General features: G+C 39.9%; 3 protein-coding genes and 1 pseudogene across 4 annotated transcripts; 1 reads left to right on the forward strand and 3 right to left on the reverse strand.

Annotated features, from left to right (window-relative positions):
- Positions 1–3,722: 3,722 nt before the first annotated feature.
- On the forward strand, positions 3,723–6,844 carry GCK72_001065 (uncharacterized protein; the record flags this gene model as incomplete). The annotated part of the gene is made up of 6 exons (XM_003111417.2): positions 3,723–3,830; positions 3,904–4,116; positions 4,168–4,376; positions 4,426–4,746; positions 5,855–6,350; positions 6,740–6,844. The coding sequence occupies 6 exons, from the start codon at positions 3,723–3,725 to the stop codon at positions 6,842–6,844; spliced, it is 1,452 nt and encodes a 483-aa protein (XP_003111465.2).
- Positions 4,428–6,138, reverse strand: GCK72_001066 (annotated as a pseudogene). The gene is made up of 3 exons: positions 5,832–6,138; positions 5,370–5,464; positions 4,428–4,736 (listed from the first exon to the last, which is right to left on the reverse strand). Coding segments are annotated over exons 1-3 (711 nt in total).
- Positions 6,845–7,609: 765 nt separating the features above from the next.
- Positions 7,610–11,169, reverse strand: GCK72_001067 (uncharacterized protein; the record flags this gene model as incomplete). Its single annotated transcript, XM_003111159.2, has 7 exons — positions 7,610–7,933; positions 8,242–8,377; positions 8,448–8,538; positions 8,608–8,729; positions 8,943–10,685; positions 10,907–11,026; positions 11,099–11,169. The coding sequence occupies 7 exons, from the start codon at positions 11,167–11,169 to the stop codon at positions 7,610–7,612; spliced, it is 2,607 nt and encodes an 868-aa protein (XP_003111207.2).
- Positions 11,170–12,523: 1,354 nt separating this feature from the next.
- On the reverse strand, positions 12,524–14,143 carry GCK72_001068 (uncharacterized protein; the record flags this gene model as incomplete). The annotated part of the gene is made up of 7 exons (XM_003111063.2): positions 12,524–12,670; positions 12,756–12,882; positions 12,988–13,482; positions 13,526–13,629; positions 13,686–13,771; positions 13,825–13,972; positions 14,024–14,143. The coding sequence occupies 7 exons, from the start codon at positions 14,141–14,143 to the stop codon at positions 12,524–12,526; spliced, it is 1,227 nt and encodes a 408-aa protein (XP_003111111.2).
- Between the last annotated feature and the right edge of the window lie 190 nt (positions 14,144–14,333).

Genomic DNA, 14,333 nt, shown 5'->3' on the forward strand with positions numbered 1-14,333 from the left:
TACGCCCAACAGTTCTTTTCTACATTTTTCAATCTAAAAAATATTTTTCAAGAATATTATAGTTGGAAATCAGTTGACAATGTTTCTCTACAATTTATTACAAAATTCTCGTTCTCGTGGACTAGAAATCCACTTTTTTTTGTTTTCCAACAGATTTTGTATCTCGTTTTCCCGTTCTGAATGAATCCTAGGGAATTTTTTCTCACCGCTTCGATTTCCGATTGGAAATTCTTTTTTTTTCTCTGTATTTTCCGATTGGAATTCTTTTTTTTGTCCCAGTTTTCCTACTAAATAGTATACACCTATCTCATATGATCACTGTATTACTGAAACTACGAATATTGAAGAGTACGATAGGAACTAGTCACCGAAAAAGTGGAAAAATTAATGCTAAAAATAAGTGAGAGTGTCAAATGATTCGCAACATTTTAAACCGATTTTCAGTCGATGATTCCTGTTTTTCGGAGACGATTTTGTGTCGGAAATGGCTGGAAACACTTTCAAAAGTTCAGTCATACTCATCGTTAGGTCTGTAAATTTCATATTTGCAAATTTTCGGCTCGGCCCGGCAAGGCCCGAACGCCCGGCTTCAAAAAAAGTTATCTAGTTTTAACCAAATGTTGAATTTTTTTTTGAAATTTTACATTAAAAAGTTCAATGTTCGATGCATAACTACCTTTTGATTGAATTCTGAAGTATAGTCAAAAATTCGAAAAAAAAAAATTTTCCTTCAAAAGTTCCATGCCTTCGGCCTGGCCCGGCCCGTTGCAAGTATTGTAAATATAGATTTTTGTTCGATTCCTTTTGGATTTCTGACCAGGCTAATCAGAAATTTGAATTTTGATTTCTGATTTCTGACAAATGTACCTAAAAATCATTTACTCTCCAAACTATTTTGTATTTTTGCAATCTCTCTGATTTCCTCTTTACGAAACTCCTTTCTCAAAATACTACGTATATATTTGGTTGTTTTCTCGCTCTCTTCCGAATCTACGTCAAAGTGCAAAGACAACATGACATCATCTCATTGGGGAAAAGAAGAATTCCTTATCGTTTGATATTAAAATATTGATGGAAGCACTTTACTCTCCCTCTTCCAGGCGATTGGTCATGGGAAAAGAGGAGGAGGAGGACGTGTTTTTAGTCTGTCTGTGCGTCTGTGCGTCCGGATGTCCGGAAGTTCTGAAATATATCTCAGAACATCTGTGTGTCCTGATGTCCTCCCAACCCTCTCTTAAAACCTCAACCAGTGAAAAAGCAACAAGATCAACCCAATTTCTATTCAAATTTATTCAAAAATATTCTCTCAATTCTTCATTTTTTATGTTAATTCTATGCTACCACTCACAAGAACAAATTATAGGTTACTCACCCGTGATACCCATAATTTCCTTCTTTTCAGACCAAAATTGTTTCTTTTTTCCCTCTAAATACCCTCTAATTATCTAGTTTCAGACCCCCAATGGGTCCAAAATTTCCCATTTTTTTTCCCTAATGTCTGCTGCCTCTTTTAGTGCTCCGTTAGCCTTATCACATGCTCTTTTTCTCGTTTTTCTCTAAATCTCTTCCACTTTTTTCTTCACTTTTTTTGCTATCGTTTCTTTTTTTAAACTTTATTTTCTATTCTTATAATTTCTTTAACTTTTAATTTCCATAAGCGTTCCTTGTCTGAAATTCAAGTGATTCATGACTGGATTTTAAGAAATTGATATATGTTTTTGTTCCTAAATGACTCACTATAAATATATATTTCATTTGTGTGATTGCATATTGTGAAATGAGAAAAAAAGAAAGAGAGACGGCTCAAATGATAGGCTTTTCAGTCTTCCATGTAGTTTGTAGCGGATTTACAATAGAGCGCATTTCATTAATAAGGGGAGGAGAAGGTGGAGATTCAACTGGAACCGTTTCAATTTTTCTTATTTTGGAACTCGGGTTTTCTAAATATGAAGGGTTTAGTTTAAATTGTCAATTGGAAGCATTTACAAATTTTTGAGTTTTTCGTACAAAAACTTTTTGTGACTTTTTTGAAGAAAAACAGTTTTCTTGTCCTAGAAAACTAAACTCCCGGAACACTACTCCCCAATCTTCTCCCAGTTTCATCTCTGGCCATTCTCCCATTTTCAGAATATCAAAGCTCTTCTTAAAATCCGAAAGAATTCACCTGAAATTCCTGATGGACTAGTTTTCCTAAACCCTGAATCCTAGGCCATCAGTAAGCCTAAAATTCACAAAAATCACATGCTTATAATCTTTTCGTAACATCCAAAGATCGCTAATTTCCTTCTGATCTTCCATTTTCCGCCTACTCTTTACAAACTTTTCTCCAAAATCCGCTCGTCTAATCTTTTTGAACTTTGACAATAGGCCCCGCCCCTTTTCCTCTATTTCTGATTGCTACTAGTTTCGTTAGGATGAAGTACAGTTTTATTATTATTATTATTATTTATTTACGCATGCTCGATACGTGAAGGTTAATCAATTAAAAATAGAATACAATAAAAAAATACAATAAAAAGAGGAGGGGAAGTCAGAAGTCAAGTTCGGAAATGTCAGAATCCGTGTTTCTTCTAGGGCTTTTGATTTACTATTTTATTCAGCACTCTGTTTGTAAAAAATAATCTGCCTATTTTAGTTTTTGATTTCTTCCATCGGTAGGAGTGGCCACGCCTGGTTTTTGTGGGAGAGTAATTAAAGTTTTGGATAATTTCTAGAATTTAATTCAATTCCGGAAAACCTTTGTACTCCATTCCCATCAGAAATAGAAGAAAAGAAGAGCACTTTTCCCCCGTAATCCGAAGATTTTCAATCCATTTTAGTTATATTTGTGTCTTCTCAATGTGTATGTGTGTGTGAATGTAAGCTCCCTTCCCCCCGATTCCATTCCGTTTCCCCATGTGTGTCTAATCTTTGAAAGTGCTCTATATCTCTAAATCTCTTGCTCTCTCATCCACCTTATCCACCCTCACTTCCTCCCGAAACTCTTCGAGTCCTACTACCTCCCCCCCTTCGCCTCTTGAAGTCCGTGTCAATTCTCAAATTTCATTTTCTGATCTTTTTCTCTCTTTTTTCTGTTTCTTTTTGAGAAGGGAGAAGGGCTTGACACGTGTGGTGGACATCCGGATATTCAGAGACTCGGATAGACAAAAAGAGATTCTGATAGGGGGTACTGGGTTGAGATGGGGATATCGAGGGCTCCAGACATCCGGAGACGCAGACACACAGGCTGAAATCTGAAATCATCATTTAGAAATACAGACACGCAGATAACTGAAACACCTTCATTGTTGATAAATCTGTCCATTCGAAATTGGTCAAAAAATTTGGAACGCTTCACGAATTTGCGTGTCATCCTTGCGCAGGGGCCATGCTAATCTTCTCTGTATTGTTCCAATTTTAGTATATGTTCTCGGAAGAACAATATGTGATCAAGAGGAGGTTGTTTATATAGGGACGTCTTGGGAAGTCACCGACATCTCACGGGTTCCGCCCGTCACTGTGTAGACTATGGGAAAGGGGGCGGGGCTAAGGAAAGGTGGTACTGTGCATATCTCATTTTCTCTATTCTTAACATTTTTCATTCCTTTCCATCAGTTTCCCATCGTTTTTTTCTCTGACAATCTCGGCCTTCTATTCATAAAATTTTATTCGTTTCAGAAACCAAAAGAGCCCTCGATACCAAGAAAAAGACATCTCCAGTGAAGACGCTCGCAACGTGAGCGATGCGAATGTCCAATTCGAACACACCGCGCAAATTCAGTGAGAAGATTGCAATACTTGAACGGAAACAGAATGAGGAAAACACGACTTTTGAGGATATCATGCGACAGGTAAGGGGGCGGGACTTGAAATGGGCATCCGAACAAACGCACAGACTCTAACATTTTTAAAAAATATTTTCAGGTGCAATCGATCACACATCATCCGACGGATTCATCAGGTTCCTCGACGACCACTGCACCTATCTCCATCCCTCAACAAGGAGGACTCCTCCCCCCTCAACAGCCGTGGGGACACAATCTCGGAGGATCCCTTCCGAACGTCCATCAGATGCCCTCTTACTCCCCTCCGCAATGGCCACCGAACTGGCAACACGAGGCGATGCACAGGCCTATGGTAAGAGATTTTGGATGCTATGATTCGCAGTAAAACTCCATATTTTTGTAGCAAGGCCATCGGAGTCGATCACCAGAGGATCACATGATCGGAAGTGCCTCCGGGTCTCCATCCCATCACTATCATCCGTATGGAATGAGGTCAAATGGTCATCATTCGAGGTCACCCGATAGGACACCACCCCATCATCCCCATTATGCACCATATGGACCACCGTACAATCAACCGGGACAGTTGGTACCGCCCGAGTCATGGAATCAGTGAGCTTTTTAAACATTGGGTATTGATACCATCCCAATCACATTCCAGAATCAACCGTGCCCGTTCGGACCCAGCCATCCACAACATGGGCGGTATGGTCCCGATGCACCATCCTCACCAACAAATGCCCATCCACCAAATGCCTCATTACCTTCAAAATGCAATGCCGGGACCGTCTGGAATGATGCATCAATCACAATCCAATCAGCATAGTCCCCAAATGACTCCGCAGGGATCACAACAAGGATCGCCCGTTCAGATGCATCATCAGATTCCACCGCCACTTCAAATGGGTGGTACGCAACAGATTGGAGGCAATGGAATGTCGCCGTTACAGAGTCCGAATCATATGATGACGCCTATGTATGGGTGAGTTTTAGTAGATATTGGGAGGGAAGGACATACTTTTAAAAATTGCTGGTTGTTCTGTGTTGGATTCGGAAATGTAGGATAGATTCGTAGTTCCTTTTTTTTTAAAGTTCAAGTACGAACCAAATTTGTCAAAAAATTTGGAACGCTTCACGAATTTGCGTGTCATCCTTGCGCAGGGGCCATGCTAATCTTCTCTGTATTGTTCCAATTTTAGTATATGTTCTCGGAAGAACAAGATGTGATCAAGAGGAGGTTGTTTATATAAGGACGTCTTGGGAAGTTACCGACATCTCACGGGTTCCGCCCGTCACTGTGTAGACTATGGGAAAGGGGGCGGGGCGAAAGATAGTGTGTGTGTACATGGGTGGGAATGGGGGCTCTTGATAAAACTGTACTTTTCGGTATTGAATTTTGAATATTTGGAATGGAAAGTTTCCCGAAATTCTGAAAGTCAGGAACAGGAATCCGACATCATTTTTCAAATTCTTTCAGCTGAATCCCTTTTTTCAAAGTTTTTCAATCTAAATTTAGCAGTTGTCTAATTCGAAAGTTCAGAATAGAAATATCCAGAATTCGGAAATAATTTTGAAAAACCGAAATCTAGGCTCTAGAATACTCACTCCAGTCGAATATCTGTAAGTTTCTTCGTTCAAGAAGTCTGGATTAAAAATGTTTTGGTACTCGTTAAGAGTCATGGAAATCTGCATAGCTGCTTCTGAAAAGACAAAATTTATTTTAAAATTGAGAGCCCATTTCTCAAAGAATCTTTATTCCCATCCATATACACACACACTATCCTTCGCCCCGCCCCCTTTCCCATAGTCTACACAGTGACGGGCGGAACCCGTGAGATGTCGGTGACTTCCCAAGACATCCCTATATAAACAACCGCCTCTTGATCACATCTTGTTCTTCCGAGAACATATACTAAAATTGGAACAATACAGAGAAGATTAGCATGGCCCCTGCGCAAGGATGACACGCAAATTCGTGAAGCGTTCCAAATTTTTTGATGAATTTCGTACATTTTCGGACGAACAGATACACAGACATTTTTATATTTTCTCTTTGATTCTAATCACATTCATATATTATTATATTCCAGATATCACAATGGATCTCCTCTACATTCTCCGATGGACTCTCCTCATGCTTCAACTCTAATGTTAGATGGATCAGGGACTCCTCACATGGAATTGAGTCCCCCCGGAATGCACGATTTCGATGCGGGAAGTCTACCGAACCTCCAAAATATTCAGAATTCTCAAATGCAACAACAACAACAGAATTCTGAATACACGAATGGATGTAATGGAGTGAATCATTCGAGTGGAGGCTCATCTGGATACTATCACACACCCATTGGGCCACGTCATAGTACGGGAGCATGTGGTCCTCGGTTAGTTCCTGGACCTGCTCTGACTCCAGAATCTCAATCGGCACCCACGTCCCCACATAATCAATTGGATCCGAATCAACCGCCCATGTGGCCGACGAGGACGTTCTCGAATTCACCGGAGGCGTTGGATATTCCGAAATTAACGATAACGAATGCAGAAGGTGCACCCGGGCATCATGTCGATTCGTACAATGATTTTAATGTAAGTTTTTTGGTCAAATTCGAAAAAAGTGTTACCGTGAAAGTTTTGTGAAAAAAAAACGAAAAACGAATCACAATTTTTACGACTTCACTGAAACTTTTTAAAAACGTGGGACAAGTGAAAAAACGTCGAGAAAAAAGAGAAAACTTCGGTGGAGCGAATAAAAAGATTTTCTGAAATCTATTAGTTCGGCAAAGTTCTTACAACTGCGCTCCACCGAAATGTCCTTGAAAAATGTCACTTTTTCTCTGAATCTCTCAATTTTGCACACAATTTTCTTCGGTGTCGGTAGAGCGCGGTTGTAAAAAGCGTGCCGTGATAATTATGATCTGCGAATTGCGTCTAGTACACAATATCTTACGAAACTTTCATAAAATTCAAATTTTCAGGACCTCGGACTCGAATCGCTAGAAAACGTGTTATGTAATGGTGGTGGACCGATTCCGAACAACTCATTCCACGATCCCGGCGGCACTCAAATGCTTCAGAATTAGTATTATTATTACCTCCTTTTTGAGAATCCACGTGGAAATATAAATGCGCTCTATCGAAAAGAATTTCCGCATTAGCTTTTAGATTTCGGTGGAGCGCATTTCCATTCATCCACGTGGATTTTTAAAAACTTGAAGCCCGCGAAATGTGAATTTCACCGAAAAACTTATTCCCTCTCAAGAATTCCAACTTTCAAATGTGATATCCTCGCCCAAATTGTTTCGCTCCCAAAAACCTCCTCACGCATTTCACATTTCTCCACTTATCCCCAATTTTTTTCTTTATTCTAAATTTGAATCCTTTTTATCTGAAAATTTGAAAATCAGACGTCTTCTGAACACTGAAAATTACTAAGTTCTCTTCTCATCACCGCTCACTAATATTTGCATGTTTTTCAATTTTCACTCATTCAAATTCATATAAACTCGGTATTAAATCATGAAAAGAATGATTTCAACGTCAAAAGTCGGGAAATCAAAATAACTATTACACAGTATCGGGAACAAGGCAAGTGAAATGGGATCTTATTAAAATACTGAATCGCAAGAAGAGGACAAAGAGCTTGCGGTTAAACAAGAAAGCGTTATAATATAAGACAATTGCAAAGGAACTGAATAGAATATTATAACCATAAAACGGCTCGAAAAAGTCATACGGTTGGGAATCATGGGAATAATTTAAAAAAGGGAATATATAAAACTCACTCTCGTGGATAGAAGAGCTTGATAAATGAAAAACGGGAATGAAAAAAGAAGAAACGAGTATAATTAATTTCGGTAATCTCGGTAAGCTCTATGCCTTTTGTCCTTTCTGTTATGCTGATCTTCATCATCATTACGGCGAGGCTTCTGGTTCTTGGCGTACAATCTTCTATCCGTAAAATCTTCGTCGTCATCATCATTGTTACCACGTCTTTTATTTCCAAGAAAAGGAGGAGGTGAATTTGAATTTCTAAGTCTTCTATCTGCACCACGTTGTCCGCCTGGAGGCGGAACTGGTCGTGGCGACCCTCCTCCTCTGTTCGCCGCAGATGATGTTGATGGCTGGTTACGTTCTGGTAGATTGTGCAATCCTCTTAGAGTGGCGGAATGCTGAAATTTTCAGAAGTTGTATTTTATATTTATTTCATCGAAGGGTGTAAACCGCTGATATGTCAAAATGAATAAGTTGTAAGATAAGCATGACAGAGATACCAACTCAGATAACGATATTCCAACATCGGTGGACTCTATTAGAGAGTATTTGGAAAGATAATTTTGTCGAAGTACACAATTTTTGAAGTTCTAGTGATTTAAGATCACATTCATCAAGATATCGTTCAGTTTTGGATTCAGATAATTAGCATAATAGTATTCCGTTTACAGAATTCTTTCAAAAACTGCCTGAAAAACTAAATTACCGTTGTCTCCACCGGAGGCTCCATATTTGATGTGTTCCGCTGGTTGGCTTCCGCTTCCTCCTGGGCTCTGAGTTTCTCCAAATTTTCCATTCTTCGCCTTTCACGTTCGGTCATAGTTTTTGGAGGAGGAGGTGTACTGCAAATTGAATGGTTTTTAGTTGGGAATTAACAGCAAAACTAGGATTCTCCCGTTAATACACACTTACTCAATCAGCATACATACGCGGTTCCGTCCTGGTGGAACTTTGACTGTGGCTGTTCCTGCCTGTTGGAACTCATTCCGTCTCTGTTGAACTACTGAAAATGGAAGAACGTTGTAGAAAAAGTTTCCTGCTTTAGGAAGAGGATTCTTTCAGAATAACTTACAATCAATCTCAGCCCTCGACGGAGTTTCCATACTCTTCGATCGACTTCTTGTTCGATACCGAACAGCGCTTCGGCTCTGTCTCCTCATCTCTTGAGGAGTCTGAATGGCGAGAGATATTGTTCTGAAAAATAGATCAATCGATATTTTGTATCCGGGGCGGTCACAACTTCTTCACAATTAGTAGTCAGTTTAGTTTCGTATATTTTTTTAAAATTAAATTGCAATCTACCAAACTATTCTTTCTTGCTTTTTCTGGGACAAAACTGTTTATATGAATTTCTTGCTAAGAACAATGAGAAAGTTCAGAATCATTCAAGTCTTCATAAGCACTCACCCTCTTCCCTGATCTTGTTCCTTCCGATTGGATGACCTGCCACGTCGGGATGAAGTCGAATCTCCAGTGGGAACGTTCGAAGAAGTTGGTCCTGCCGTACCGCGAACTGGTGATGCATTTCGAGAAGTTGCTCTCGATGCAGCTCTAGACGTTGCTCTTGATGGGTTTCTCGACTGTGCTCTTGACATTGAACGTGTTGTCACTCCACCAGAGTATATCTGTTGACCACTGACTCCAGAGTCGGGTATTATAAGAGAAGGAACTTTTGTCTCTCGTCGAGTCGGTCTCGCATCATTGACTTCTGGAACTGGTGCAGGTCCAGGTCCAGGAACAAGAGTAGGAGCAGCAGGCTTTTGTAGGATTGTAGCACATTGTTGTAGAAGATTTTTGTCGATCGGCTTCGGCATCCAAGAACTTGGCTGTGATTGCTGTGGTGTCGATTGCGGAGCTGGACTCTCTGGAGGCGGCAATGGTGGCGGTGGATATCTCTGCCATTCGGATGTTGGTGGGGCAACCGGGTTTTGTGATGGAGGTTGACCATACGGATGATTGTCAGTTGGAGCTGAGGATTGACGCTGGGGCGATGGTACTGGCGATCTTCTATACAATGTTTCTTGTGGTTGTTGACGATTTGCATTATTTCGAGAATCTGGGCCATTCCTTCCATAATTTTCATGACGTTGTCCTCGATCTCTTGGATTGGAATAGGACCCGTTCCTTTGAGAGCTTGAGGAATTCCAGCCTGAGTTTTGATGATTATCTTGTGGTCCGGTGGAGGAACCGCTGTTCCGATGGCGTTGATACGAACTTTGAGCTCCTCGATTATCATTTTGGAAATTGTTGTTCCAGTTTTGAGATTTTGAAGGAGTGTGCGGTCGGTGATGCTGTTGTGGTGGTGGAGGAAGGATATTCGGATCAAAATCAGCCCCTCCATTTGCGAACATGGGAGGATGCTCCATTGGATATCCATTCCGTGGAAGCTGCTCCTGGTAAAATCCCGGCGGTCCCTGAACACTTGGATGATACTGTTGTGGTGGTGGTTGATTGTAAAATCCTGGCGGTTGCTGGGCAAATCCGGGCGGTGGCTGAGCAAATCCTAGCGGTGGCTGATGATATTGATGAGATACTCCGGGCGGTGGCGGTTGTTGATACCCTGCTTGTCCATGTGCGCCTGCAGACGTGCTCTGTCGTTGTTGTTCATAAAACCCTCTTGGGTCAGCTTGAGACATCGGTTGTTGATGTGGCGGCTGATGCTGGAATCCAGGTATCCCCGATGATTGTGGAACGTTTGGTGCTGCTGGTGGAACACTTGGAGTCGGTTGTGAAGCAGATGAAATCAGATGATCCCTGTTGATAATTTTCGGCGGTGATCGTCTTGACCTATCACGGGAAACGGAACGAGAATGGCTACGAGAGGATTGTCGACTGTGTACATTAGATCTGCTATTATTATCCTCTTCGTCACCGTAACCTGGCGTCCCTGGGACTCCATTATTCCCTGGTTGCATTTCAGCTTTTCTGGCAAGACCCCTTTTGAACTCATCATATTCCTCTCTCGTTGCTGTATCAATAAATACATTTCTTGCTCGCCACAAATCGACTGTGTCTTCTTTTGGAGGGATGTTTACAATTAAGTCTTCTTTTCGAGGTCCGCAAACTGTTTTGCCATTTCTGTGTGTGTAGATTTGCGTAGCATCATAAAGCTCTTTGCCGCATAAAATACACGAGAACAGGAAGTCTTTTCTGAAAAATTGCAATTGTTTAAAATTATTGGCATCGTGCTTACAAGTGTTTTATTCACTTTTATTCAATTTTTATTTATGATTAGCTTTTGCAAGACCCTTTTTCGCCCTATTCCCAAAAATCTTCGGAAGTTCTTAATTTTCTATCTTGTTATAGTTTTTTAATTGAAAATTATATGTTCTTGTTTGTTTTCTCACGCCCGGAAGAAATGTCCAACTCACGTATGTTCTGCGATGTGTACTTGTGTCTCTGAAAGGCTCCCAACATAATCGCAATATGACATTGCCCCCGTTTTTCTGAGACATTTAAAAAACTTCTTCGCCTCATCATATTGTGCAGATCTGGAACAAATAGAAATAAAAGGAACTGGTTGATAAAGAAAAAAGAGAAAAAACAACTGATAGGAAACTTACCGGAGCATTTGCCTTTGCTCACGGTCAGTCGGGTCCTCGTTTCTTTTCTTTATTTCTCGAATGTCCGACATCTTTCAATCTCGGATTGTGGGATGTTTCCTGAAATAAATAAAAACTATAGTTTATACAATAAAAAGAAAGAATTGATTGAACACGAGAAAATAAAACGAAAGGTTGAACAACAATGTTTCACAGACAAACGGCAAAAAGTGTATTATTGCAATTTTTCTGAAATTCTGCGAGAGAGCAGATAGTTGAAAATTTCTGATGAAAAAAAAATCGTTAAGCAGTTTAATCACGGAATGTGGATTCACGGTAAACTACACGCAAGTCGTCATGAAAGTTCAGACAGTTAACCGTGGGTCTGAAATATTTAGCTATAGCTGCCGCGTATTTGAAAAAGTAAAAAAAATATATCACAGAGAAACACAGAGAGCGCACGAGAAATACGATATTTTGGCAATCTGTTGTTCTTAGAGGCGAACACATCTATCAATTACAGGAGGACCATAGAAAGAAGTAAATGGTTATATCCTGATAATTGCTCTGGGAAGGGACAGAACTGCTATACATTTTTCTGTGGAAAGCAAAGATCTAACAACAGCGATTGTGCACTGCTAATCAAGATAAATTTAGTTCTTTTTTTACGAAACAGTAGAAAAGATCCATGGTAATCATGAAAACTGGAACTTTCGTTGAGTGCGATTCATTTACAACATCGCCAACTCTTGTCTAAAACGGCAATCCTCTTTTTTTCTAATAAATATCATTGGGTCAAGAAAAAAAGGTAAAAAGTGCAACAGGTTCAAGCCTAAAACCGGTTTGTTTAACCCGGCGCCCTCGAACGTCCGGGGGCCCTACGCAGTTCTACTTGTGTCCCTTTTTTCCAGTGTGCCCCTTTTGAATAGGGAGGGGGAGAAGAAAACAGTGCGAATGGAGTGCGAGTTGAAATTGTGAGGAGAGAACGTCGCTATAACACGTGTTCTTATTCTTCTGCGTATCACTTTTCGGTGCAGTTCCTTTCTCTGGACCAATGGCAGCTGCCAAATAAAAAATTGTACGACTGCATCGCTTTTCAATAAGAAATGCATTTGATAGAAACGTTTCAAAGTTGCTTTTTCATTCGCAAAAAAAAAAACTGAAAATTGAGGGAGTCTACTTATGTTTCAACATGGCGACGGTATAATTGGCACCATGCCAGACCACTGCGGTAAAGGAGAGTCAATGATAAGAAAATATGATTAACATTCGTACTGGATAACGAGTGGTTTAAATCAGTAGAACCATACATTTATGGACTGATAAAAGGTTAGAATTGTTTATTTCCAAGACAATTTGAAGCAAAACTGGTAAAACGCAATGCAGAAGCGAGATCAAATGTTGATAAAAAGAGATGCATACAGAAAAATAATTACAGAAAAATAATTATTTAGTTTGGGTAGAGGCTATTGCTCTGGCAAGAACAGATTCAGGAAGAGGAACTCCGTTTTTCTTGATTTGTGTAGGTGTGGCTACACGAATCCATTTCAACGAATCAACATGATTTGGCGGGTCAGATGGAATTCGGAGATTCTGGCAAAGTAAATATTGATGAAGTTTAATATACAGCAGGTCTCCATAAATATACGTTTATCTCAAATGAAGTGGTTTCTTTTACCTTGATCTCTCTGAAATCCGGTCTCGCTATCGTTACAGTATCCCCAATGACAAATCCAAAATTCGAGAGACAATTATAAATGGTGATACCGTAGACATCACCAGTAGCATCGACGCCGACAAGAGCGCTGTAAGTGATTTTTGTTTTTTGTTTCAGAAAATGTTCATTTCGAACTCTCTATTTCTAATTTGATTAATTTAGAACGCTTAGTTCCATGAACGTATTATCTTACACTGGAATCGTCTCGTCATGTCCAACACTTCCAATAATTTTCAGTCGAAATCCATCAGATGCACCACCACTTTTCTTCAATTCATTCACCATTTCTATCAATCTTTTCGGCTTCATCCTCCCTTTTTTGCCAACACAATCAGTAAATTTCACTAAATACTTTACAAATGCTTCAAGTTTTTCTCTCGTTTCCAACTCGTTTCTCCCGTCGTATTCAGCTGCTTTCTCCAACGATTCCAGTGCTTCATCATACTTCTCCATGAATTTCAGACAGGTTGCCATGTTAATATAAACTTGTGGATCAGTTCGTGATAATTCTGAATTCGATGACGTGGCTGCTTTTTGATAGTTTTCGACAACTTTATCCAAATATTGTAATTCCACTTTCGCTGTACTGAAAAATGCATAGAATAGTCCTGTGGCGAAAGCGATATTGGCTGGACCGTGAGAAGGGTCTAGACGTCGGGCTTCTATTATCAGTTCCATTGCTCTCGTGCTGAAATGTTTGAAATTTTTAAGTTGGGCGAAAAAATTTTTACCGCATTTCCGTCTGAGCTGGTTCAGGATGGTCCAGCGCAACTAATCTCATCGCTACAGCAAGTGACGTTAGAATTGGAGCGGTCCGAGTGATTCCCAGTGCAATCTGAACCAAATTTTTTGTCGATTTCAGGTGATTTTTTGTTAAGAATATACACTTACTGTGAAACAAGACTGTGCGAATTCTAAATCAAGTCGTTTCATAACACACTGACCCAATTCGTGCCATGTGTCCGCGTTTTTGGGATCTGAAATTTAAACTTTCAGAGGATTTTAGCTTTAGCAGTGCTAGACAATTTACTCATTCTAACAGCTTTGCTGAGCATTTTTTCTGCGGTTTCACTGTATTCTTCCAGCACATTATACAACTTCCCGGCTTCCGATAGCAGGAAAGCTTTCTGATTGGTGTCGTAAGCACGATTTTGGTTGACTAGAGATGGGAGTGTGTTCTGGAAATTCTTCTTTGTTGAATGAAATTTAGATTTTTCAGATGAACAGACCTGGATATACTCCTCCGCTTTTCTGATGACAGCTAGCGACTCTTCTTCTTTTGTGGAAGTCGGATTATTTAGGAAATATCTTCTTTTATACATTTCTAATTCGTCTTTATATACTTCCATATTTAGAAGCTTGAAAACTGACCGAAATTTACAAACAAAAAAATGCAAACACTTGTTAAATTTACAGAGGGATACGGTAGACAATCTGTGCAAACACTGAAGATATGAAAGTGCACACCGTGTGCCACATTTTACGAGCATTCCGTTTTTATAAAGTTTTCTGGAAAACTAAAGTTTTTCTCCTATTTTA

The sequence above is a fragment of the Caenorhabditis remanei genome, chromosome I (assembly GCF_010183535.1).
Source record: "Caenorhabditis remanei strain PX506 chromosome I, whole genome shotgun sequence".
NCBI lineage: Eukaryota > Metazoa > Nematoda > Chromadorea > Rhabditida > Rhabditidae > Caenorhabditis > Caenorhabditis remanei.